Source organism: Babesia bovis, chromosome 2 (assembly GCF_000165395.2).
Source record: "Babesia bovis T2Bo chromosome 2, whole genome shotgun sequence".
NCBI lineage: Eukaryota > Apicomplexa > Aconoidasida > Piroplasmida > Babesiidae > Babesia > Babesia bovis.
The window spans coordinates 1,107,256-1,132,090 of NC_010574.1; the positions used below are offsets into that span (position 1 = coordinate 1,107,256).

Below are 24,835 nucleotides of genomic sequence, written 5' to 3' on the forward strand. Positions count from 1 at the left end.
GGTTTCCTTTTTGTTTTTTGGGTGGCTGTACTTTCGAGCGGCGTCATGTAGACAAGGTAATTAAAAATATAGCATTGCATCCTTGGATATCCGGAACCTTCGAAAGCGCAATTTTTGCAGTATCTCGAGGTTAATAGTAGGGTTGGCTGTGTTCATTACAGTACGTGTCTGTTGTTTGGCTTTTGGGTACATTGCCTCATTGTTCTGTTCTTTGACAACCAAGTTGGTATCGATATCCATTTCATCAGTACCGATATCTGGCGGACCACTTGATTGTAGAAGTTGTTGTTTCAATTTCCATTTCGGCGCTTCGTCATCTTGACTTGTAATGTCAGTAATCTTCGATACTGGTATGCATGTAGCTTTCTTTGTACATTCCGTAGATACCGGCGGTAGACTATTTGGTGCCATGCTGACATTATAAATGCACCCTAAGTACTCGTATCTTTCAAAGAATTTTGTCCGTGAGGGTATCAGAAATAACGTTACATCGTGACTGGTAGGCTCCAGTACAGTTTGTTGATTATGACGATGGTAATATGTACGCTCACCTGAGGAATTTGTACCTTCCTTTGGCTCATTATAGGCAAATGTTGGATGAAAAGCGTAGATAGCCTCTTCTATGGATGGAGCTGGCATCAACCAATATAACGGAATAGCAAAATGCAGTACCTTGTTGAACTCCTCTTGATTATTTGGAGCATTTCTGTTCATACCCATGGACATTTCCGGTGTAATAGGTCGCTTCATTGTAAATGCCGCTGTCCTCCCTTTATTCTCTATTTTGGTATACAGCAATAGCAGTCTATATCTATTGTGGAGGTATCGTATACCTTTTATGACTGAGTCGAATACAGGGTTCCATCTACTACCTTGCTTCAATGGCAGCGAATCTAGTATCATTATTTGGGTAAAATGGACACTAATATAGGAATCCAATGCCATCAGTATTGGCGGCAGATCACGCATATTGTATACCGGTATATAATAAAGGCGATTAAGGGCATCATTTAGCTGCGCCTCCTTACTGCGTTCGAGTGTGCAATACTGTGGTATATATATGATTATGCATACAACATACCTGGTTACGGAATATATTCTTGAAAAGTGCTAGGTCGAATGACAGGTCAATATCCACATATATCACTCTCTCGCACATACCGCAATCAGATATAATATCCGCCAGGGCATGCATACATACCAAAGTCTTGCCACTGGAGCACGGACCGGAAACACATATAGTGCCACCTCCTGTGAATACACCTGTATATTGTATACGACGTATTCATATGGGTCATTATTCCTAACCAACGTACGACACAGGTAGCCTATATGGATTAGGAATTACGGGACATTAAAGATATGATTCATGTAATGGAATCTTACCTAATTCAGCATCATTATTAAGGAAGGGGCACTTTGTGAAGACGTATCGTTTGAAGTAGCGCCGAAAAATATCACTTCCAGTTGCAGAGAAGCTACATCTTTCTTCCAGACTGTCCATACGTATGTTGTAATCGTTGCTTTATCGCAACATACATATTATTCCTACATTTCGCCGTCACATAAATTCATAACTAAACAATACTGCGGCAATAAATAACCATATTCCATAAAAACTCTGTTCGTAATCGTGTGTGAGCGAACAGCTGAATAAACAAGTGATACCACATCAACACGTCACCCAGGACAAATGCAACACACATCACAAAATCCGCCACTCCATAACACAATACATTAATTTTGGTTTCGCAGTTCTTTAATTTGCTGGATAAGTGACGCTTCTTCCTTTGTTGCTTTTTTTGGCACTGTTACTTTAAACCTTATCATGTGTGTCTTGTTATCATAGTTACCAACTACGAACTCGTCACCACTCTGCGTCCCTGGTGGCACAGTCACCTGTTTCTTACCGCAGAAGGTGTACACATTGACCTGGTTATGATAAATAGACAACATATCAACATACTGTATCTCCCAGTATCGCGGATACATAATCCAATGTAGCTGTGGTATATACCTTGTCCATGTCAATGTACTCGTGCTCATTGGGTGATGAGCTGATTTTAACGTACCTAGCACTATATAGAGTACTTATCCAAAACTTACAGGTTACCTGGTCGAGATGAATAGCCACTAGAGTGTCCCTTCCCTTTTACTTTCAGGGTAGATCCCACTTTAATACCAGCTGGTATTTTTATCTCGACCTCAGTTGATTTGTATACACGACCGCTGTTATTACATGTGGTACAGTCCTGTATCCTTGCCATGCCTCGTCCTTGGCATTGCATACATGTCCTTGATGTGGAAATGTAACCGAACGGTGTACGCTGATTTTTCGTTATCATGCCTCGTCCGCTGCATTTATTACATCTGGATATATACTTCTGCTGTGCGCTTTTACTAGAATTGCAATCAGGACATGGGCAGTATTTTTCTATGGGTACCTTAACGGTATCTCCAAACACCAATGCCTTGAGATCTACACTGGCCGTTGTTGTTAGATCGCGGTTATTCACAGAACGCATTGGTTTCATGCTATAATCACGGTTGAAGCCAAATAGGTTGCCAAGGAAGCCTGTTAAGCCACCACGTGACCTCGCTGGGCTTTCATTATCGGTGATATCTATCCCAAATTCTTCATCAGGGTTACCTAATATCTCTATATCATCAGAATCATATTCTGTATCACTAGTGTCGTCATCCGACGACACCTCTTCAGCACGTTGCCTTAGCTTTTCATCATACAACGCTCTAGATGCTGGATTAGAAAGTACTTTATAAGCTTCCTTAATCTTATTCATGATCCGTTTATCCACTGACGGCAGTGACTTTAAAGATTCCTTCAGCTCATCATGGCGCTTCTTTATATCCTCTTCACTGCAATCATTTGGCAATGACAGGACACTGTAGTAGTCCACATCGGGCTCCTGATCAACGACACTAGCGAATAAGGCATATTTGTTTATCCGACCTCGTGTTGCCCTGATATCCCCAGGTAACCGAGCCCAGGATACAAAGGCAGACCCAGGCTCCAGTGTACTACCCCGGACGGTATTTGCGATAACGTTAACATGAGATCGGGGAGTTGATACCGATGATATTGCACTTACTAGTGACGCGGGACTACTTCCTGTAATCAAAAATGCAATTGCATCTCTATCCCTCAATCCACTGTATACATGAGAGCTAGCATTACCATGTGACCTCAAATTAACGCAGGAGGCTAGTTTTGCACAAAGTAGTGCACCACATAGTAGCCTGGAGATGTTCCTGGAACGTCGTTGACAGAATGCCGGTAACAACGACAATCCAACCGCTAGACACGGTATAACATACATATAGGACACATTATGCGATATGAATAAGTAGACAAAGAACAGCCAGCTACATAACAAAGAAATATAGTAAACGATGCTATAAATGTACAAAATGGAAGGCGATAGTTTAGAGGTGTGTCCTATTGCGGAGGCCGTAGGCTGACGCCTCCATGCCATAGAGCACAGCGCTTCAGTACCTGTATTCTTGCCTCGCATATGATATTGTATTTGCTTTCGTGCTATATAAAACCAGTAGACATCTATAGAATTCAATTATAAGTCACTCTATCTGGGGGTACAGAAGGCCTATTACTCCATGACCTAGCTTCTATGATTAAATTCATCTAGAAATTATGAATTCCATCGCTATAGTCACATAGATGTGATTTAATGTTCAAATCGTTGATTTATTATTTCATCGGTCATATTCCCTGGAATCCAGTATAGACATCTCGAAAACGCCATGGGTGACATGGATGACCTTAAGTTTGAATTGGAGCGTCTTCGGAACCAGTATGAAGAGGTAAGTACTTATTTAGTCCATGTGTATTACTTATACTTCAAGGACGGTGCCAATGTGTAGCGTTATGTACTATATTACCTGGACATACTCTCTATGTTCCATTTTGTGTCTGTGACTATAAAGTTAATCACGTGATCTATGTTGCACGTTGTGACTTCTTCTTTATATACCACTGCAGAGTCTTCTTGGCGACTACCCTTCCGCAAGGATACAGTTTGAGTATGCTTGCACATTGATGTGCTCCCCGGAGAGGGAGCATCTTGATCTTGCTATAGAGCTCCTAGAGGAGTTGGTTCGAGTCAAATATAACATGTATGTTGGTATATAATGTGACTTTTGGGTGTATATACGAATGAATTGTATACGTATCCACGTTGTGATACTGATCTTATACTAATGCAGCACCACGAGTATGTACCAGTTGGCTCTGTGTCACATTAAGCGACGCGAGTACAAAAAGGCCAGGCGTCATCTGGACATGCTTCTCCGATTGGTACGTCTGGTTAAGCAGTAATTTATGCAATACAGGAACCTAGGAATCACGCCGCTTTAACTCTCAGGAGCCTACTATTCAATCTACTTTATGACGATGCAATGAAGGGGTCCCTTTTCGTCATAATGGCTTCACTGTGTGCGATTGCAGCATACAAACTATGGAAGTAAACATTGAAGTTAATCAGTTCAAAAGTCCACGTAGGACGTGACAATATCGTATGCTGCGAACACGAAAATCCAGTTTGCATAAAATATGCGATGATTCATTGACTCCATAGCGCGCATACTGGCCTTGTAATAGAGCAGTGGCAGTCTAGGACTTGCGTTGTGTAGTGTCTGTAGAGAATTATTAGACGTAAAGCACAATAGCATGATCATTATGTACCACCACCAGTCATACAATGATATGGAATAACTACATCAGATCCAGTTGGTATCCAAACTAAAATAAAAGTATATACAGATACAACACAAACTCAATACTATCCTTGTAAGCAATTAACTTACAGGCTTTGAATTAGTGTTAGACTTGAGGGCTTCCTTGATAACAGTAGAATCAGAAGCCGAAGATAAAAAACGTGGCTGAATGCGTGTAGATATATATCTACATAAATAAGATGTAGCAGGAATCATGATTACAGCTGGTATGAATATAAACTGTGACCATCAACCCCTCATTCCAACGCGCGTCGCGCCACAACATAGATTATCATACACAAAATAACAATGTGCATATATTGAACACTTTAAATACTCAATGATATCTATGGAAATAATATATAATAACAGAGTGCCTACAGTACTCACATATACTTCGTATTAACTACCGTGACACACCTTCACATTTTATAGCGACAAACACGATTCTTTAATAACAACAAATAGCATATAGCACAGAATAGTGCTAATATCACTGTATGTTTCGCCGAACTCAACAAAAAACATAAATTGAACATAAAGGAAATTACGACATCATTGTTAGCCATTCCGGCAGCCGAATATCCCGATTTCGATAGGTAGAGCTGAAATATTAAACCTTCAGCTTAGTACGCCTCCAGAACCTTCTCTTGGCGTTGTAGCTAAGCGGGATATATGACTATTCATAGCAGACCTACCGAATCTTAGTGTCGGTCTTCAGCCTAAACCAATGTGGAAGTGGGCGATTCTGCCTCATCTTCTTGGCTAAGTGCTTCTTCAAGCTAGTTGACTTGATGGCACCCTGTAAATATTGTGAACTCAGTTACGCAGTCTTCCTGGAGCTACATCGTACACCAAACTAACCATTTTGTAACACCACCTTTATATTCCTCAGTAACTGTAACATATATTAGCAATGACTTAACAAATTACATGACGTTCGACGCCAAACGAACCAGGGTCCATAGACATTGGACGAACCACGAGTATATATAGCGGTATTAACTAGAAACTTACTGTATTCTGGGTGTAAATACAATGTTTTATAATATTATAAAGTGTAGTGGTGGCAGTTCACGGTTTATTTAGCCATAGTGCTGCGTGCCTGGCCAGATGGGGTCAGATCCCTATGGCTTGAGTTGGAGATAAAATAGTACATAAACACCTATTTTATGTGATGTGTATGTTAAGGAGGCCTGTAAACAATTGTTAGGGGTGGGTTCGTTCTGACGTGCCGCATCGCAGGGATGATTTCGTAAATCACTATATACTACCGCGTATCGGTAACTCTATTTAACAGTGAATCATATATCCATGCTATATTTAGTTACCATAATGGTGCTATATTGAGGGAAGCTCTTAACTATCGCATTTTGAAATACGTTTCATGAGGTTACCCCGTGTTAGCAATGTCAAATTCCGCTAAAGATGGTATCGTTACCGGTACTACGGAAGACAGCAGGATATACGTTTTGGTTGCACTGTGAGTTATATATTCTATATCTAGCCACGTTCATGGTATACCTTTGTGCGTTCAATGTTGTCATGTTTCTGGAATAGTACCAATCCTACACGTAACCTATTGTTCGTTATGGTTTATACATTTTTATAGGAACTGTAGCAATCCAGACGTCCTAAGCAGGGTCTGCGAAAAGACACTGGAAATATTCCTCAAAGCCAATATACTGCTACAGTTTGGTGTAGTAGGATACCTTGAATTCCCGGTACACGTGGTCCACAAATTTAACGACGAACATCAATTTGTTATCCGCACGTCAAATAGGTAATGTGAATTACTGTACATCGAATTGATCATAGGAATGTCACCCGGTTAATGTTGCTTGTTGCCGATCGGTTTCCTTTAAAGCTACCCATACCATTCACGGAGTATCTGCAAGTCTCGGATGACATATTTCTCCGTATTGTAAAATGCAGTACTAACCTTTGGAATCTTAAATAGGATGTAGCCATTTTGGGGGCGCGCGGGGGAGTCTAGAGACTCTCGTATAATACCACTACAATCTCAACACATTATTATTAATGAACTATATATCTATATTATAAACCATACGTATTGTTTCCGGATGCCAAACGCTGGCATATTGTATATACACACCGCATAGTGTCGAATATCTCAACTCTATGCGTTTATTGCAGCGGATCACCTGAATTTTTGTATATTTTCTACATTAGCTGTAACATTAGATGTTTTGTACATTACTAGGAATATTGTTATGAACGCGTTTTTGTAGATCTAGTTGCTCTGTTAATTCACCAGTAGACTCAATCTGGTAACTTATATTATCCCCGGGGTTACATTTATAATTGGTCTAGCAATCGTGGAAATGCAGAATTGCTATGTTTAGCTTCTGCATTTTCTGTCGTAGAGACTATGTCTGGTGATTATTATATATAACCGACAATGCAAAACAACCCTAACAACTCGGTGCCTATGTACACAAACGGTGTTCAATCATGGAGGTCATCGCAAGAGAGGGGAGGTGCCAATGTATCTCACTATGGTACCATGGACCATGAGATGGCAGGCCACCAGCGTCAGCAGAGGATTCCCACGGGTTCATATGGCGCTCCTCAGCATCCTAGCACTCTTCAGGTCTACCCAGGTGATGGGAGGCACTACTATGTACCAATGGGAATGCAGCAGGCTCAGCCGATGATGGCCGTATATCCAGTCAATCAAATGATGGATGACTACAACCCTGGATTAATGGAGTCGCATATGTCCGGTATGCAATATGGCGCTCAGCGGCAACACATGGACTCGCAGATGATGTCGCCATACAGCCAACAGGGCTACATGATGCAGTGCCAGCAGATGGTTAACGTGCCCGGCACCCATTACGCTGTTGACGACGGCAACCCAAGGATGCACCGAAGCCAGGCAGGTAATACAGCGGAACCACCAATGCGCGTACCACATCCTGATATGATGTATGCCAATGTTGGCGTTCCGCAAGATCGGGTTGCCATGATGTCAGTTGTTCAGGAACAGCCTGCAGCTATGGTGGCCCACAACCCTATGGTCCAGCAGTCAAATGGCTATGCAACCGTAAGGAACGTACCATACTCCGATGGCCACATGATGGCGTCGCCAATGGATATGGCAACAGATGGGCACATGAGCGTTAGAGACACAGTTCCACCGCAGTACTCCCAATCTGCTCGACACTACTCCGCATCGCAACAAGGTCAAACTATGGTTAACCTAGTGTCATCTAGGCATAACATGCCACAACCAATGGGTGCTCCAGGTCCCATGGCAGTTCAAACTCCACTGCAGGAAATGCAATATATGCCCATGACTAATGTTGACCACGTATCTAGCAGGGATGCCGGAGTACCGAATCATATGGCTAAAGCGACAATGGACCTAAAATCCCAAGACTCAATGCCCGGTTACGCCACGATGCCCAGCTATGGCACTAAAATGGCACATAGTCCGCAGCAAACCATACCTAACCAAGATGACACCCTACACTCTAGCTGGGTTTTGAATAATAAAAAGGATGTAGTGGGCAATAACCTGAATAAAACAGTGCCCTCCATAGAGTTGCCAAAATCACCATCTATAAAAAGAAGGCCATTATTTAATATCCATAAAAATTGGAACATATTCGACTCATCGCAGAGGATATACTTCGAGATGGCAATTACCGAACAGGGCTACCATAACATGTGCCTGTTCATGGATAACCTGGGTTATACTGACCAGGTAAAGGAGTCGCCGTCAACACCGCTAACGGATCTCTTCTCAAGAAGTGATATTGAATTCCTAAGACACCCCAAAATGGATATCAAGCGCACTGTAATAAAGGAAACTGTGGTTGACACTATAATAGAAAAGTTGCGTAAATATGAGATATTCCTGCTGGAAAAGGACGAAGGGGTCACGATGATACAAAGGAACTACCCCAAACGTGATAGCATAGTCTATACATTGAACGATGGCTACGAAATCGATACCATCGTGGGCTCAACCGTACTTGACCAGATATGCTTTATCATATACCACAAAACGCTGTGTGACATCAACCCTACCTTTCTTTGTGGTAGCGAGCCTAGACGTTTCAACGTCGCATTTGAAAAGTCTTACGATGTATATTTAAACAGGCAAAATCGCTTCATGCGGATACTGGTCAGGAGGGTCAACGACATCGATATCAACCTATTCCGCATTTCATTCGGCGCACGTGTAAACGACGCCATTGATATGATACTAGACTTATTCAAACCATAACAAAATGTAGTAATATCAATATCGCATTTGAGTTGCATTGTGTCGAAACGGAGCTATGAAACAGTGCACTGTAAATAGAATCTAGCTAACATATTGCATAAAGTACTGCCACATCTTGTGATATATTACGCCTCCAAATGATATTAAACGATGTTAACGCCCAAATGGCAGTTACTCCCCAAAGTGCTGCAATGCCGATGCTATGCAATCGAGTATGTTGGAATCCACCAACGGGACGTCCTCATTCAGAGTTGGTTTTTCACGCTCCTGCTGCGAGTTCAGGAAATTTACCAAAGTGTTGTCCAGGGTACTAGGGTTCACGCTGATTTGGGATGGCTGATCCGCAGTTTCGATGAGAGCCTGGTTATCAATGGGTTCCTGAGTAGGTGAAAGTTCATTAAATTGAGTTACATCCGGTGATTCAGCTCGGCTTGTGTCTTTCTGAGTTGGCAGTACGGCTTCCTCCACTGGTGGTTCAGCAGCATTAGGTGAAACGCGTCTCCTGATACTGTATAACCCAGCCCGAGATAAACCTAAAGGTAGCACGGGCTTAGTGCTTTTCAAGTCGATACCGGGACCCATACCAGTTGACCACGGCTGGTGCTCTGTATGGCGCTTTAGACGGATGCCCAAGGACTTGCGTTCCTCATTAAACGCAAGTGGTTTGCGCTCGAAATTAGATTGTAATGGGTCGTTACCAATCGATGGCAAAGTGAATGATTTTCTAAGGCCCTGAGATACAGCTCCATCGGGTTCACCAGGAGTGTAGGTCATGTGATGTGGGACATCAGATATTTTATGATCATGTTGACTAACCGATCTCCCGGATGTATGGGTACACGTAGTTAACAGAGGCACGTTGCTACCAGCTCCACCAGATACCGGGCATCGCAATTCACCCTTACGCACAGTATTGTTCACCTCAATAACTTTAATTATGTATTTGGGTGAAGTGATTGTATGGCCAGTAAGGCAACTGCAGTCAATATTGAAGAGCTCAAAAACATCAATAGGGGAACCTATTAGCATATTCGGAGAATCTACCTCGTAAAGAGAAACCTTTGAAAGCTTGTGGGTACCTTGAACTGAAAGCACTCCATCCCGCCATGTTTTATGCTTTCGGTCATTGTTCTTCGCATACAAGCAGTCGTATTCCTGTTCTACCATCCCAGACTATGTTACTAAACAAAATAGACACTAGAGTAGAAGATAAGGTAGATATGAGAATGTAACCGGGAAGAAGTCACGTTTGGTAGTAGACAATAGACAGGTACCTCCAGGGACTATGAGTACTGGCTCCCCAAATCAAGCATATATTGGACCCCCAAATAATATAATCAGAACTTAAACCCACGATATAATGAACTAAGAAGCGTATTGGCTCCAGAGTGACTAATTTAGGTCCTTATGGATACACACCTTGTACCATGTATAATAACCGCTAATTTCAAGCGGCGTTCTTCGGATCGAGATCTTGCAATTGTTCCCCAAAGCCATATGCATCATTCAGCAGGCCAAAAGAGAGCATACTCTCATCCTCGTCCTCGTCAGATGGCAGCACTTCAATGGTTAGGTTGTTCGCGGGACTAACGACATCCGGCAGCACACTCAACGGCTTGTTGAATAGAACCGAATTCAAAGTTGCATCCAACGTCTTGTTATGCGTCTGAACACCTCTTTTTAAAGCAGAACAGAGCGATGCGCACATGGAGAACAACAGCATACCAAAGTGTGTAACACACATGATTTAAAAAACCATCGGCAGACTTTTAAATGTGTTCCAGGGAACCAAGATATATTCTTGTATTTATTGGTACGCGTTTTAACGTGTGTATGCGATATTTATAGTATATGGTCTAGAATAAAAGGTCCCATGTTGGGGTACATATAATCATACGCTCCAGTATCAAATGGTTCTGGTCTATGCCTTTAACGCTATTACCAGGCGTTGTAAAATATCAGCTGTGCGCCCTACCATATCGAGACGTACATTGTATCCACGCTGTTTAGACAAGTCCGTGGACGTGGTTCTGCTACGTGACTTCCCTTCCTTAGGAAAGAAAGGTGATATCGTGAAAGCGCAGCGTGGATTTGCTAACTATTTCATTATACCACGCGGTATAGGATTGTATGCTACCTGGGAAAATATAGATACATACGCCTCAGATAGCAATAGTCCTGCTTACTCGACACATGTATCTGGTAAGTATATCCGTGGAGTTTGTTTTACCTTGGGTTACAATCGGGGTAGTAGTGTAACGTTTGCTTCTACCTAGTCATCGCAATGATTAGTGTTACCTAATGACACTTCTAGTGCTATCCATAAAACATGCTTTATATTGTTACCATCTATATTCAGGGAGTAATAAGCCAGGAACGAAGTTCACGCCTACATGCTCAAGAAAAGGATTGTTCAGGCATACAATAGAGGTCAAAACTTTGTCTAAAGACAAAGAGGTGCTGTGCAGCCCAGTCTCAATATACCAAATACTAGACCTAGTGTCTACAAAGGACCACTACGACTTTCTACCATCGCAAATAACCGCTATAATACGTGAAGTAGACGGTGTATCATACCCGGTTAGTGCAAAATTGGCACTGACGGGTAAATATAACCTAAGTATCCAGGTTGATACCTTATCGGGTGGTACTGAACAGTTTGAAATCTGCGTAGAACTGCTTGACGCCAGCGATTCGTAAGTGGTGCATTTTCATCACTAACTGAGTACAGAACGACTACATCGACCCTGACAGAATTCACTTTGGGGAAGTGAAAAGAGTAGACTACAGCGCTATCCCACGATGTATGAACACAGGACAATCACATAATCTAGTTGTTAGTAACATACTTTGTATACATTTATAACAATTCACATAAGTGTTTAACTGCATTTAGGGTGTTGCTATCGGACTCGCCGAGTTTCTCGGCGATTTCATCCAACTTCTGGTGCAATCCAACTTGTTTCAAGGTACCCACAGCATTTTTGTCCAAGGATATCAGTGTTCCCAAGAGCTTGCAGTGGCGTACTATAACCGATGGTGCCCAAGGAGTATCCAAGTTGTTATATAAAACTGATATTGCAGTATCCACAATGGAGGCTATATCAGGTGCCCAAACAGATGCACGTTCCCCAGCAATGATAACTAAGTTCTGAACGCAAGAAGAATGAGCCTGTTGAACTAGCTTGTTAACCACTGGAGCGCTTTCCTTGAGTGCTATTAGGGTTTCATCAATGTGCGAAAGAATAATGGAGCGTGGCATTGTTAAATGGAACATGTTGCACATGAATTGTAATGATACCGCAAGCAAGGCAGGGTTGGTTGCACTGTTGGATATAGTTGTATACACAGATTTCACAATGCTGTAGCCATTGCTTCTGGTGCCAAATAACTTGCTCGACGAGGTATCCAGGCAGACTAGCTTCAGTAAATCGAAGACTGGTAGCAATTCTTCCATGGGCCATTGGATCATCTTGTAGATAAACGTCAAGTCGCTGGAGTTGTATAATTGACAATCAGCCATTAACATACCTGCTGGGTGAAATGGTGCCGCTAAAGGCATTCCTAGCAATATCCATATCCTTTGGGGATACACGTAACTGTAGGGTTTGGATGACAAATACCCAACGTACCTGCGATGGTTTAGAGTCGTTGTATAGCTGCAAGTACTCCATTGCCTTTTGGGCATTTGCCTTTTTAAACGATACCATGTCGTAGCTGGCATGTGCCGTTGAGTGGTCCACACTGATTGCCATGGTACCGTAGACCTATGGAGTCATTCAATGGCACATGTCAACTTACAACTTGAGGTGGGTGTAACGTTAGATCACAACCGGGAAGACGCTGCCAAATTGATACGTTACCAGACATTGGTATGATACAAATACCCTGGCATGTTTCAACTACCTAGAGCAATTAACATACACTCGCAATGCGTACCTTCCATATAGACGAATCGAGGTGGATTAACTGTAGCTGCCTACCAGAAACAAGATCCCATATACCAACGGTTTTGTCCTCAGATGCCGTAAAGAATATTGGGACATACATAGAGTGGCGTACGTCTGTATCATGTGGATGGAAAACATACCACCTACCATATACAAAGTTCTCATGAGCAGCTGGTATCGTGTATAAGGATTCCATGTTGCCATTGAAGCACCTGACGCTGCAGTCATTGGAACAGGTAAGGATAGTGTCATCCTTTATGCTGACGGCTCTTATGACACCGGAGTGCGCCTGTAGAGTTTTGCGCAGGGTGCCATTATTCCAGATGCATAGGTCACCGTTAGTCATTGCAGTCACAAGGTCGCCATTAGGTAAGACGTTACAGTAGACCGAGTATTTATAGGTATTGCCCCCAACACGATATAGCATTGACCCCGTGGAAACGTCCCAGACAATTGCAGTACCGTCCCAGCTGCCACTAACCAGACGTTGACCCCGATCGAATTCTTGGAGACTGCATACAACGTCCGAGTGGCCCTGTATTGTATTAGAGAGTCCGAATTTTAGGAAGCAATCCATACAGATAGTATTTAACACAGATTCTAACACGCAACAGTGTATCAATTATTATACATATTGATACACTGTTGCATACATTCACGTGCTCTATACCACCGGTCTCTAGTTAACACCTGTAACCTACCACATAAGTCGTTAGCCGTTGCCCGAGGAAGTTCACGCGATGTATTTTGTGATCCCTACCACATGTAAAAAATGACAAAGTGGCCTCCACAGCTGTTATCGACATAGCACCTTCCTGGTATGCATCGAGGTCTACAGTAGCATCCGTTAAACTCGATCCTACAACATCCATGACAGCACCCTCGTGACATATTATGTCATTTAGCACTTCCACTGTGCTGTGAGGCGTTATACGCCAAACTCTAACAACGCCGTCAGCATCGCCGATAAGGAGGTACTCATTATCAAGTATTGCTTCATGGGTTTCCCGGCCCACATCCAGCGTTCTATTGTTTATAACACAGCCGCTACGCGGAACGCTAGAAGGAAAATCCAAGCTATACGACAGCTGGTATGATAGCTGTCCATGATCCGAAGAAGGATCCATTGTCTATAAGTATCACTGGAGGTACAGTGCTAGTATCTATACAAATACTCCAATAAACAACAGTACTCAATAAACATGTGTAATAGACATTATATCGTACACGTAATGTATATCTTCTAAGAAATAATGGTCACCTACATACCTTATGTGTAGTATCACGTGCCTACACACCAAATGACCTAGAAATCAAAACATAAAAAATATGAATCTGGATATAAATTAGCTGACAATACAAATTGTCTGAAGGTAGATAACTTATGTCTGGTGGAAATGTGCCGACTGATTGGTCCACAGGTGCAGGTTGATGTTAGCTTCGCTCTTGATTCTACACTTAATCATTGAGATTGCCCTAGCCAGAACATGTAAAGGTCGATGTGAGTACTACCACCATGCTCTAACGCCATATGCCTTCATTCCCTCTGTCCGCTCAAAGACTACATCACAATGTCTATATTCAGCGGATTCGCGAGTGTCGCTACTCGCAGAAGAGCGGTTCTACAAGATGATAATGGATAAATACGCACAGGTAGACCAGTTGCTGGCGAGCCACTCCGATCCCAATGACCCTTTGCAAGTATGTTTAGTAACATCGTTTACATGTCTACAGTTGCGACTCAACTTCGTTGAATGTACTTCAAATCACAAGCTAGGGGAAATGCTTAGGAAACATAGTGATAGCAAAAAACACGCACTTTCCGTCATTGCTGATATGAAACGTCGCACGCCCACTCACCACCCAAAGTGCGACAATAGCGTGCTCAGCTATGTACACGCTCCAGAAGTTGCCAAAAACATGGCTGAAGTAGGTACGTTTATCTGGAGTGAATATAATTAGTATTATGCGACATTGTGGTTATGTTACCATTTCATGGACACTTATCTAGAGTATGCTATACATATAGTCCTTGGGGTAACTACGTTTATACTATGCTAGCCCATACAATACAGGTTTTGACGTTGTTTTCATTAACACTGATGAAACCGTCTATGGAGGACACGTATCGGAAATATACGAATGCTTCCTCGAGTTGCGGAAACTGGGACGTAGAATTCGACCTGCCATAGTCATGAAGGATATTATATTGCACCCTATACAAGTGGCACAGGCAGCTGAACTTAGAGCTGATGGAGTTCTACTAAATGGTCCATTACTGGGATATACCCTTAAGAGTATGTTAGAGGCATGTGAAAATATGGGCATTGAGGCTATTGTGGAAGTGCATACGGGAGCTGACGCACTAAAGGCTGTAGATGCTGGAGCACAGCATCTAATGGTAAACCAGTGGGATAGAGTAAGTAACCAGTTACGACCTACCAGAGCACTGGAGTTGAGGGAAGTAGTAGGCGATAAAATAACACTAATCGCAGCTGGAGGGCTTATCAATATCCAACAAATACATGAACTAGGTTTAATTGGATATGATGCAGTTGTGTTAGGCCGCAGGTTAATGTATCAAGATATTCCTGAATTAGTACAACAAATAAAATCATGGAAGGCACCATGTAAGTCCATACTGAGGATGAGTAAAACGCTCTTCTTTGATTTTGACTATACACCCGAAAATGGACTGCGTAGCATCAAGTTGAAGCCAGACCATACAACACTACTCAACGAGATGAACGCGTTCTACAATAATGGAGATGTAGATATGGCAGAACTACTGAAGAGCGTTAACAACGTAACCGACAATAACATCGAGCAGCTAAACTCTGAAACGGGTGAACAGTACCTAGAGAAATTAATCAAGGAAAATGATAAGGTAGTAACCATTACATACGGGAATCCCGTTAATACATGCTATGTCAAGAACATCCTCTCAACTGTGGAATCACCCGATTGTATGATAGATTATGATGAGGAACTGCGTAAAATGCGTTTATCACGTGAGGAAAGACGCCTTTTCGTAGAATGTGAAAAGTGGGTTGATCGGAATAGACATCTCTATAAAACAAGAGATGATGCATACGATGCATATGCGTTGAACAACGCACTTGAAATGTATAACAAGTATCTTAAATTGGACATTGAAAGAGCCTTACAGATGCATTCCAAGGAGTACATAGAAGAGGTGGGTATAACACTACGAGAGAATTTGGAAGCTGCCTATAAGCACGCACCCCGTGATGAACAAGGGAAGGTCATCCTCCCAAAAGAAATGACGTAATATGTATTACATGAATTAGAAGTGTACGAAAACTTGATAAAATATGATTCTACGGAAATGTGTTGATCATTATCAGTGTGCAGCGGTTTATAAAATAACTACACATTTATACTTATTATACGTGTGTATACATTTTGGTCAAGAGTGTGTTTATGATTCGATTTACAATGCTCTGTTGGCACGGTATATATTGCATTGGCTCACGGATTCCAGTATATATTAGATATAGCAAGATTGTGTATAACTTCTATCGGGATTATATAGTGTATATGCTATGATCAGGACATCTGGAATACATTAGGATGAGGATATGCTGATTCCAGAGCAGTTGGAATGAAACAGAACAATAGTCATATGGTTTGGACACTTTCTAGGCATTAGTTATATCCTTAAATAGTAATGTTCTAGATCTGTGGATGAACTGGATTAGTTGACATAGTCACATTTTCGGGGAGATACCATCTATCTCTGGTAGGAAGGATTTAGCTGGCGTACCTAGAGGTGATTGTTGATATGACTGGGTCATTTGTTGCTTCTATTTATAGGCACATGTGCTTTCTATACCGGAACCATTTTAAAGCATTCTAAGAACCTGGTGGAGCATATCGATCAAGATGATGCGCTTTATTGTTATACACGCACTAGCTATCACGGCAATAACCAACTGTTCAGGTAACGCTGTGGAATCTGGTGAGATCAAGAAGATTATCGCAAAAGTAGAACAATGGAAAGAGCAATGCAAGGAATCTGATTCAGCATTTAAATGTATGAGCAACGTTTGGGAGTCACATAGTGAACTAGAGGATGGATCAATTGGTCTATATGCCTGGATGGAAACATTACCAATACTGCGACCTAATGTTGCAGTACTGCGCGAATTTGACGCCAAGAATAGTGCCACATCAGAAGTCTACCACGAAGATGAAACCAAGTGCCGTAACTGCATTTGCGAGCACTATCGTCTAGATTTTAACTCATTTGACGCTATCCTGAGGAATAATCCCAACGGTGGCTTTATGGAGGATTTTCGGAAGGTACACTCCCGCAGAGAAACAGAAAAAATATATACCACCAAGGACTATATCATAGACTGCCTGGACAACATAAAGCCACCATCAGTGGTCATTAGTGGCAATGCTGCCCACACTACGCCGTTTGCAGAGCTTTTTGATAGTCAAGTACACGGTAGAAGCGATTATGGATCTATGCTAACATTCCTGTTTTTAATGGAACCTTACAAACTGGCAAAAAAAGTAAAAGCGATCACACTGTTCAAACAAAGCGTTGATAGATACTGGATAGGCCGTTTTAGGTGGAATCGCATAACTACAAGTGCTCGCGTAGCACGTTATACCCTCAGATATACACAACCTGGATACGTAAAGTACCGGATTTCAAAATACCACCTGGAAGATTATATAGGTAACAGCTTAATAGTGCCTTATATTAATATCCGGGAGCCCCGAGTGTACCAACTGCTGGAAGGTACCGGATTAGATAACCCAGGACAGATCACCAGTGCAAGACAAGCTTCCAAACGGTTCAGCAGATTAATCAGTAACCTTATCAGATTCCTCGAAATAGATGGTATGGAAACAGTAGAACCATTCTACATCGTCGAGATGCGTGTGCGCAATCCAAAGTATAACTTACTGGATATCATGTCTGCCAACAGAATTATCAAGCAACCAATTAGGTACAACGTTGTAGCACGACCATCCGGTATCAGACACATGAAGAAAGTTTTCATGTTAGCGGAAATGTTCGCCGTGTCAATTGCCGTTTCCGTTGTAGCGGTTGCCTGGGTGTTCTACCACCTCACCCATCAGATCCCGCAACTCAAGCTAGAAAGTGACTGATTAACAACTAGACAACCATTTTTATATTTATTGTACTACGATACAGATAACAAGTATTGGTACAGGTTAAGATATATTGACCCGAGCTTGCCTACGCAGGCTAAGCACAACTATCAACGGTGCATCCGTACGCACACACTGATGTGTATCCATAGGAGGCCATCCACGCGACAGTTTTCGAATATCTAGAAGTATGAAACGATCTTCACCCCTTAGTTCCATGCGTGGATACTAAGAAATCGCGAGGGTGGAGCTCTTTGTGCCTTAAATTTTATGGATATCGCCCGGTACCCTTATCGTAGTTTAAGTATAGGTAAGTGTAAAGCTATGTGAGCCATCTTCGTATTTTTCTGTGGTCATAATGATGCCAATTTTGCTATAATCTCGCGGTGTTGATCGTGTCTATGCCAATGTGTGACGGTGTGCTTCGGTAGATTCATGCTTAGATGTGTATGTTTAATTAGTATGCAATCTCTAGTGTCTTGATTTAACTTATACCGGCTTGTGTGTGATCTTTTGTGTAATTTTTTGAACCATGTCTGCTGTTTACATATTTGCGTTGAGCAGTCAATCTAGAGCTTGGTCTATTAAATATACATACCGGGCTTTTCCTGGGTAATAAACAAAGGGATCGCGGTATCCTGAGTGCATTGTATACTTGGATTTGCTAATATTGCTTTCAGTTATGTATTAAATCTGTTAAAATGAAGAACGAAGATAATGTTACCAAGGATGACGGGGCCTTGGATCCAGGTAATACCGTGGAGCAAGATGCACTCGTGCCTATTATCATCCCAGAGGGAGCAAGCGAGGTAACCACTGCCTCGTCGTCGGACGACAGGCATGATGAACGCAAGAACAAGCAGATGGACGGCTTGATGATGTATAAAACCGTACTTTTCATGGACTACCGTCGCTTGAGGCGTAGATTCAATGGTATTCGCCAACCACTATCATACAAGAAGGTGTTTCTCATTGCATTGTTTTGTATATGCCTTGCGTTGGTGCCCTTTGGATATTTTAAACAGGAAGATTCCAAGTACGTAATTGGCCTGGAAATACAACGTGGTGTTATTTCGTATACCTCTTCTATCCTGTTCGTAATTGTTTTCTTCCTCCTTGCCAGGATACAACTGTCTATACCCTTCAAGTGGCCCCTGACTATATCTTATGTATTCATGTTGGTCACGTTCATTACCATGATCGTTCTGAAGCATGTGATCAATCTAGGTGATTTCGTATGGTTGTCATTGAGTATCTATGCCATACTACAGATCACCCTTATTGTATCCACAAGGTTGGTCATATGGCTCGGGCCCTTGTTGGCTTTGAATGGGTGGTTTTTCCCTTGCACGGAGCATTTCCATCTCTTTGAGCGAATAAGGAAGGGCAGTGACTTAAATATCACGATATCCCGCTACAACGACTATTCAGTAATGTGCGGTGCCAACGGCTGCGGTCTGTGTACGTGTATATACCGCGTTACGTATCGCTGGATGCGGTGGCTTGTTAAGAAGATTGTCGCAAGCGATGGTGTAACCAACTGTACAACACCTTTCTCACATCAAATGCGTTATCGTGGTGAAGTCGATGAAAATGAACTACCACACGGATATGGTGAATGGTTAGAAGATGATGGCTGCGGTGAACGTCTTCAAGGATACTGGTGGCATGGATATCCAATTGGACCATTCAGCTCACAGGAAATTGGGTCGGGATCCATATTTGTCAATACCAGGGTGGCATTCATTACCGATACGCGCCGCCTACAGGGCAAGGTACGATACGGTGTGTCCTCCACCGAGTGTTCGATATCAGGTAACTTCTTCAGGGAGTTCCCACTGACCTATTTCTTTAACCCGCTGTACAATGAAAAGGATAGTCGCAACCCCGGTGGATTCTACAAGCACTGCAGGTTTTTCAACGTTTTGAATGATAAATTCGCCGGTTTACAAGGTGCTTCGTTCAAGTGGTGTGTCCGTATGTTGAGGTCACAGTTCTTCCTCAACATGCCAACCAACACTTCCACAATAACTGTATATGTAGACAAACTGTCCAAATCGCTTCGTTTGGATGGTTACAAACGTATAGGTAATGTTTCAGACTCGGTACCTTGCAACGAGATTGCTATCAAGCTTGCTGGTCGCAAGGAGCCTCCTGTACATTCACAAAGTGTTTACGAGAATAGTAGGCCACACCGCCTATATGATAAGCTGGGAATAGATAAAGCCGTCGCAGAGGAATCTAACGAATCATCCCAAGAAATGAACGATAGCACCGAAGAACCGGTAAATGTTGTTCCAAACAGAGGTTTATTGAGTGCACCTCGTTCAACTCAAGGTAAAGATGGCATTTCACATATTTTCTTGGATGAGGATGATTTGGCAGATCAGTTACAAGCATCGGCACCTCAAATATCGGTGGAAGGATGGGCACCCATCAGATCATTCGGTAAAATGGGATGTATCGCCGATCAGGCTGTAGTCTATATCCACGGGTATAATGTCAGCTTACAAGAATCATGTTCCCAAATGGCCCATATAGTAGCATTTTCTAAGCTGCCGCCTTATGTACTACCCTTTGTGTTTAACTGGGACGGTCAGCATTGGGGACCTTTTGGTGCCCTGGGCTACCCGAAGGCCAAGAGTATAACCTCGCATCCCGGTTTGGCTGAGTCGTTCTGTGAGCTGCTTGATGAGCTGTTGAAGATGGGTATCACCAGGTTACACGTAATTGCCCACTCCTGTGGTGCCAGAGTGTTCTTCAGGGTGTTCAAGGCAGCGATACGCCGAGGTCTTATTGTACGCGTACTCGGTGGCGACGGAACACCCTTGGGTAGCGGTCGCAAGGGCGCCGGTAAAAAGGAAACTGGTGGTATTCGCATGGATACTTTGCTGTTGTTAAACCCCGACTATCCCATGGAAAGGTTCAGAGATCATGATTACTTCATAGTACGCAGCTACTGTGACCACATTGTTATGTACGTCGATACACGCGACCACTGCCTATTCATTTCTCAATTGTATAACTCCGAGGTATCACTCGGTATGTCGGTATTCAGTATGTCAACAACACCGGAACTGTTAGAAGAGGTTGTGCCTCAACTTGAGAAGGCTGGTTTCGGTCTATCATTTAAAGAAGAAAACGGTTCCACCGGCCTCTCATTTGTGTCAAACTATACAGTGTATAAGGGCAAGGTGCAACTACCAAGGAGCACGCAAATTGCCGGTGCGCCATCGTTTGCTATCGAGATAACAGGCGCACGCAATGAAAATACACCCAATAGAAATATCATGTACAACTCTGTTATCGCCCCGACACCAACCGATCTAATGATGTCAGCTTCACCCAAATCGTCCATGGATGAAACGCCATATGGTATACCACGCTTAAGCGATGATCTAGGTATGGAAAGCCGTCACTTGTGGCTGGATATGGATGTCATAGATACCACTATGATCGACACGAATGTTGATTTCCTTAAGCACTCACTGTACCAAATGAAACGTGAAATTATGGATGATATGCGTGAGGTCATTTTGATGAAGATAAGAGCTGAACAACGACAAACACGTTTGGACCGTCGTCGTGGAAATGTATTCGTCTTTAGAGTGGCTCCAGCTGCTGTCAATCACTTATTCAGGAACTAAAATGTATCATATTTTGGAAAACCTATATCAATCGTTCCAGGAAACGGTGGCTGCACAATTAAAACACGATGTGCAACATTCAGGCGCAATATATTGCCACAAACCCATAGATGACGACTGTGTCGCTAATCAATAACGGAAGTCATTTGACTCACAGCGCAAATACCGCAACAAATTGTCATTAATAATGTATATAGTATCGATACGGAATACAGTATTTATGTTGATACACAGTACTTCCATGACACAGTGGATTAACATGTCACATAGATGAGATCAAATTGCCTACAACAGAGATATGGTCATCGCTGAATGTAACCAACAGACATGATATTCAGCAGTCATATAGACAAGTGGTACACTAACAAATAGGCAGACGCTATATACACAGCAAAAGGACAATCGTAATACATAGAATGTGTGTTGGATTCCTTGGTGGTAATATAACAGTGTGTACCATTTATAACGGCCTTTTGCATGGGGCCTATCGTAGTCACAAAATGATTCAACTCTCTCGACGCCTGGCGGCGTCTGCGCCAACCCCGTTGTCTGAAAACATTGTATTCAGACGGATAGTCAAGCCTAGATGGGTAATTGAACCGCCAAACTATACTAGGACCCCGCTGTGGAAGCAGTTCTTCGAAGGCCAATTTGCCAGCCGAAACTTCTTCATATTCGGTGGAACGTGGACAGCTATCGCATCATTCGGATTTATGGCATGGTATTCCAGGATTTTCGGTGGGTTGGAACCATTATATGCACTAATAACTTGCAGACACTCCGCCCAGGGAAAGACTTGATCGTTACTGGTTCAACTCACGTAAGTTTGCCCGAATATTGTATATACCAGATCTGGGTGCTTTTACTTTATATATACATTTACATTACTGGGCTTACATGGTTATGCAATAGTGTTTATATGAATGGTTAACGATATTGCCTACCAGCGTCCCCGCTGTACTGATACTTCCAGGATATTTTTATGATAAAGTATTTTCCCAAATCATTTACTTATTTGCTACAGCTAAATTCCGCATCCTTAGTGCATTTTATAACCCGGGGAAACGCCCAGGTGCTACTATATCTATGATGACCTACGAGGTACGCTACTTTGACAAGGGCAATGACCATCCCTTCAATGTTAATGAAATCAAGGACTACCTTTTCAAACTCAAAGAAAATTATCTTATTGAGAATCACCCGGGCGTTCAATACCCACATGTCTTTAGACAACACAGTAACGTGAAGACACCTGCGAAATTTGTGGTCAACCTTCACTGACACTATTATATAATGTCATCTAACATATAATGCTGCGTTAAACAATAGTTATATATATACTACATTGATAATATGGCGCTGTTTATGTGTTAAAGCAGATGGCATGTGATGGTGCCGTGAAAATGTGTCAATAGCGTGAGTATATTTTAAATACGCCATGATTGTGTATATCCAACAATGGGTCATTCATACCTTGCAAAGGCATAAACTAAGATAGAGGACAGCACGTTCTCTCAGATGTTGTCCAAAAGATGGTCATGAGCAACACGCGATCTGTTATCAAACCTGTTTGCCACACCGGTACTGAGGTAAATTTTATTACGTTTGAAGGTCTTGGGCTCATATACCAAGTTGGCACGTTTGCCACCAGTGACGCTCTTACCAAGCTTCTTAAACTTGCGCAATGTCTTTGAATTGTCAGCAGACATCTGATACATACCAGCCAATTGACGATTCTTCTCTGAACCAATGTCACGATCCTTCCACTTACTACGCATAACACGGATCGGACGGTTGCCAACGAACTTGTTGTTCATCTCATTTAATGCAGCCAACATGTCATCTGGACTTAACATGGATACGAAACCGTAACCCTTGCTCTTACCAGAAACGCGATCACGAATTACACGTGCACGCTGAAATGAAGGGTACTTTTTAAAAGCATTCGCTAATGTATCGTCAGTCACCTCGTTACCAAGGTCACCACAAAATATACGAAAGTCATTCTGAGGCCAATCGTCCAAAGTGGGATCGTTCCACACATTACCAGCAGCTTTACGTAAATGAATACGCCCAGTACCTTTAGTACCGGCGGCCATACGACTACCTACACGGGCAGCTTCCTCATCTGTAATCTGCTTCATACCACCGGAACGCCCCTTATCTGCGGGCATGAATCCATTATCCATTGTTTATCAGATACTTAACTTGTAACAAACGGCGTCGTATCTTAACAATATAGCGATGCTGAATCTAAACATGTATAGTTCATTGGGAAGTTCCCCTGATGCAAATTATATATAGTTCCCGTACAACAACTCTACCACGTAACTATAAGAATCCCTGCAGTGTACACTCCATATGCTCTGGATAAAGTTCAACTCTTCATATTGCGATGTCCACAAATATAGTGGCAGACGTCAGTTTACAAACCAGTCAATTGCGATAACGGTGCACAAAGATATTGTTGTAACCTCAATAAAGACAATTAAGATGTTTTCGCGCTAGAGTCCCAAGTGTATCTAAAACGAGTTGCTATCCCTAGACATCAAAAATGACCAAATCTATGCGATAACTGATTTTCTATTATAATTCTAAATGTAAAGTTTAGAACATATGTAATATACCAGACTGAAGAAACTATCTGGAGTGTGATTCCAATGTGTGGTACTTGTACCAGAAACACATCTTATGGCAAATGCAACAGGAACATTAGCATTTTGAATTATGGAATAGGCACTAGTACCATTGAAATATGTTACTGGGCAGTGTAAATTGTGGGCAGTATCGACATTGTTCCTCCGCTCAGCACATCTTTCATGTTAAGTCCGTAAACCCAGTATATAAAATGGTTGTCACGTGCACATCAATGGAAATTATTTCAAAGAAGTATTTCCAGTCCCTTCATTAATATATATGGCCGCCAGAGTCAAGCGTGATGTTTGCGTTATCTCGGTAGAACATCATGTTCAGACAGTGTCGAATTGATTTGCAATTCATTACACCCGGAAGCTATTGTCATTATATCTAAATATATATGTGTGTAATGTCGCTGCTCTTGTTTTATATGTTTC

General features: G+C 42.3%; 16 protein-coding genes across 16 annotated transcripts; 8 read left to right on the plus strand and 8 right to left on the minus strand.

Annotated features, from left to right (window-relative positions):
- Nucleotides 1-6: 6 nt before the first annotated feature.
- Nucleotides 7-1,536, minus strand: BBOV_II004720 (uncharacterized protein). The gene is made up of 3 exons (XM_001609945.2): nucleotides 1,387-1,536; nucleotides 1,082-1,263; nucleotides 7-1,047 (listed from the first exon to the last, which is right to left on the minus strand). The coding sequence occupies exons 1-3, from the start codon at nucleotides 1,502-1,504 to the stop codon at nucleotides 61-63; spliced, it is 1,287 nt and encodes a 428-aa protein (XP_001609995.1). The 5' UTR covers nucleotides 1,505-1,536; the 3' UTR covers nucleotides 7-60.
- A 115-nt stretch (nucleotides 1,537-1,651) lies between these two features.
- Nucleotides 1,652-3,571, minus strand: BBOV_II004730 (DnaJ C terminal domain family protein). The gene is made up of 3 exons (XM_001609946.2): nucleotides 2,107-3,571; nucleotides 1,967-2,072; nucleotides 1,652-1,932 (listed from the first exon to the last, which is right to left on the minus strand). The coding sequence occupies exons 1-3, from the start codon at nucleotides 3,531-3,533 to the stop codon at nucleotides 1,738-1,740; spliced, it is 1,728 nt and encodes a 575-aa protein (XP_001609996.2). The 5' UTR covers nucleotides 3,534-3,571; the 3' UTR covers nucleotides 1,652-1,737.
- Nucleotides 3,572-3,681: 110 nt separating this feature from the next.
- Nucleotides 3,682-4,506, plus strand: BBOV_II004740 (Tetratricopeptide repeat family protein). Its single transcript, XM_001609947.2, has 4 exons — nucleotides 3,682-3,840; nucleotides 4,019-4,152; nucleotides 4,243-4,333; nucleotides 4,369-4,506. Exons 1-4 carry the CDS (start codon nucleotides 3,781-3,783, stop codon nucleotides 4,501-4,503), a joined length of 420 nt encoding a protein of 139 aa, XP_001609997.1. The 5' UTR covers nucleotides 3,682-3,780; the 3' UTR covers nucleotides 4,504-4,506.
- A 6-nt stretch (nucleotides 4,507-4,512) lies between these two features.
- BBOV_II004745 (putative integral membrane protein) lies at nucleotides 4,513-5,000 on the minus strand. Its single transcript, XM_051767485.1, has 2 exons — nucleotides 4,843-5,000; nucleotides 4,513-4,671 (listed from the first exon to the last, which is right to left on the minus strand). The coding sequence occupies exons 1-2, from the start codon at nucleotides 4,966-4,968 to the stop codon at nucleotides 4,522-4,524; spliced, it is 276 nt and encodes a 91-aa protein (XP_051623858.1). The 5' UTR covers nucleotides 4,969-5,000; the 3' UTR covers nucleotides 4,513-4,521.
- A 285-nt stretch (nucleotides 5,001-5,285) lies between these two features.
- Nucleotides 5,286-5,819, minus strand: BBOV_II004750 (putative 60S ribosomal protein L39-1). The gene is made up of 4 exons (XM_001609948.2): nucleotides 5,770-5,819; nucleotides 5,617-5,650; nucleotides 5,451-5,554; nucleotides 5,286-5,414 (listed from the first exon to the last, which is right to left on the minus strand). The coding sequence occupies exons 2-4, from the start codon at nucleotides 5,617-5,619 to the stop codon at nucleotides 5,366-5,368; spliced, it is 156 nt and encodes a 51-aa protein (XP_001609998.1). The 5' UTR covers nucleotides 5,620-5,650; nucleotides 5,770-5,819; the 3' UTR covers nucleotides 5,286-5,365.
- A 146-nt stretch (nucleotides 5,820-5,965) lies between these two features.
- On the plus strand, nucleotides 5,966-6,792 carry BBOV_II004755 (uncharacterized protein). The gene is made up of 3 exons (XM_051767751.1): nucleotides 5,966-6,235; nucleotides 6,365-6,535; nucleotides 6,571-6,792. The coding sequence occupies exons 1-3, from the start codon at nucleotides 6,162-6,164 to the stop codon at nucleotides 6,710-6,712; spliced, it is 387 nt and encodes a 128-aa protein (XP_051623804.1). The 5' UTR covers nucleotides 5,966-6,161; the 3' UTR covers nucleotides 6,713-6,792.
- Nucleotides 6,793-6,849: 57 nt separating this feature from the next.
- BBOV_II004760 (uncharacterized protein) lies at nucleotides 6,850-9,030 on the plus strand. Its single transcript, XM_001609949.2, has one exon. The coding sequence runs from the start codon at nucleotides 7,175-7,177 to the stop codon at nucleotides 9,008-9,010; it is 1,836 nt and encodes a 611-aa protein (XP_001609999.1). The 5' UTR covers nucleotides 6,850-7,174; the 3' UTR covers nucleotides 9,011-9,030.
- Nucleotides 9,031-9,156: 126 nt separating this feature from the next.
- On the minus strand, nucleotides 9,157-10,192 carry BBOV_II004770 (uncharacterized protein). Its single transcript, XM_001609950.2, has one exon. It carries the CDS (start codon nucleotides 10,175-10,177, stop codon nucleotides 9,182-9,184), a length of 996 nt encoding a protein of 331 aa, XP_001610000.1. The 5' UTR covers nucleotides 10,178-10,192; the 3' UTR covers nucleotides 9,157-9,181.
- Nucleotides 10,193-10,422: 230 nt separating this feature from the next.
- On the minus strand, nucleotides 10,423-10,748 carry BBOV_II004780 (uncharacterized protein). The gene has a single exon (XM_001609951.2). The coding sequence runs from the start codon at nucleotides 10,731-10,733 to the stop codon at nucleotides 10,458-10,460; it is 276 nt and encodes a 91-aa protein (XP_001610001.1). The 5' UTR covers nucleotides 10,734-10,748; the 3' UTR covers nucleotides 10,423-10,457.
- A 157-nt stretch (nucleotides 10,749-10,905) lies between these two features.
- BBOV_II004790 (Ribosomal protein L9 N-terminal domain family protein) lies at nucleotides 10,906-11,799 on the plus strand. The gene is made up of 3 exons (XM_001609952.2): nucleotides 10,906-11,212; nucleotides 11,370-11,706; nucleotides 11,742-11,799. Exons 1-3 carry the CDS (start codon nucleotides 10,921-10,923, stop codon nucleotides 11,782-11,784), a joined length of 672 nt encoding a protein of 223 aa, XP_001610002.2. The 5' UTR covers nucleotides 10,906-10,920; the 3' UTR covers nucleotides 11,785-11,799.
- A 41-nt stretch (nucleotides 11,800-11,840) lies between these two features.
- On the minus strand, nucleotides 11,841-14,127 carry BBOV_II004800 (WD domain G-beta repeat family protein). The gene is made up of 7 exons (XM_001609954.2): nucleotides 13,662-14,127; nucleotides 13,108-13,495; nucleotides 12,950-13,074; nucleotides 12,812-12,916; nucleotides 12,643-12,777; nucleotides 12,542-12,609; nucleotides 11,841-12,504 (listed from the first exon to the last, which is right to left on the minus strand). Exons 1-7 carry the CDS (start codon nucleotides 14,085-14,087, stop codon nucleotides 11,871-11,873), a joined length of 1,881 nt encoding a protein of 626 aa, XP_001610004.2. The 5' UTR covers nucleotides 14,088-14,127; the 3' UTR covers nucleotides 11,841-11,870.
- A 177-nt stretch (nucleotides 14,128-14,304) lies between these two features.
- BBOV_II004820 (Indole-3-glycerol phosphate synthase family protein) lies at nucleotides 14,305-16,272 on the plus strand. The gene is made up of 3 exons (XM_001609955.2): nucleotides 14,305-14,661; nucleotides 14,695-14,893; nucleotides 15,036-16,272. The coding sequence occupies exons 1-3, from the start codon at nucleotides 14,392-14,394 to the stop codon at nucleotides 16,250-16,252; spliced, it is 1,686 nt and encodes a 561-aa protein (XP_001610005.2). The 5' UTR covers nucleotides 14,305-14,391; the 3' UTR covers nucleotides 16,253-16,272.
- A 119-nt stretch (nucleotides 16,273-16,391) lies between these two features.
- Nucleotides 16,392-18,136, plus strand: BBOV_II004830 (putative integral membrane protein). The gene has a single exon (XM_001609956.2). It carries the CDS (start codon nucleotides 16,867-16,869, stop codon nucleotides 18,109-18,111), a length of 1,245 nt encoding a protein of 414 aa, XP_001610006.1. The 5' UTR covers nucleotides 16,392-16,866; the 3' UTR covers nucleotides 18,112-18,136.
- Nucleotides 18,137-18,260: 124 nt separating this feature from the next.
- On the plus strand, nucleotides 18,261-21,791 carry BBOV_II004840 (uncharacterized protein). The gene is made up of 2 exons (XM_001609957.2): nucleotides 18,261-18,424; nucleotides 18,795-21,791. The coding sequence occupies exon 2, from the start codon at nucleotides 18,816-18,818 to the stop codon at nucleotides 21,759-21,761; it is 2,946 nt and encodes a 981-aa protein (XP_001610007.1). The 5' UTR covers nucleotides 18,261-18,424; nucleotides 18,795-18,815; the 3' UTR covers nucleotides 21,762-21,791.
- A 445-nt stretch (nucleotides 21,792-22,236) lies between these two features.
- BBOV_II004850 (putative integral membrane protein) lies at nucleotides 22,237-23,070 on the plus strand. Its single transcript, XM_001609958.2, has 3 exons — nucleotides 22,237-22,499; nucleotides 22,537-22,581; nucleotides 22,786-23,070. The coding sequence occupies exons 1-3, from the start codon at nucleotides 22,262-22,264 to the stop codon at nucleotides 23,040-23,042; spliced, it is 540 nt and encodes a 179-aa protein (XP_001610008.1). The 5' UTR covers nucleotides 22,237-22,261; the 3' UTR covers nucleotides 23,043-23,070.
- A 64-nt stretch (nucleotides 23,071-23,134) lies between these two features.
- BBOV_II004860 (RNA recognition motif domain containing protein) lies at nucleotides 23,135-24,384 on the minus strand. The gene has a single exon (XM_001609959.2). It carries the CDS (start codon nucleotides 23,948-23,950, stop codon nucleotides 23,276-23,278), a length of 675 nt encoding a protein of 224 aa, XP_001610009.1. The 5' UTR covers nucleotides 23,951-24,384; the 3' UTR covers nucleotides 23,135-23,275.
- Nucleotides 24,385-24,835: the final 451 nt, after the last annotated feature.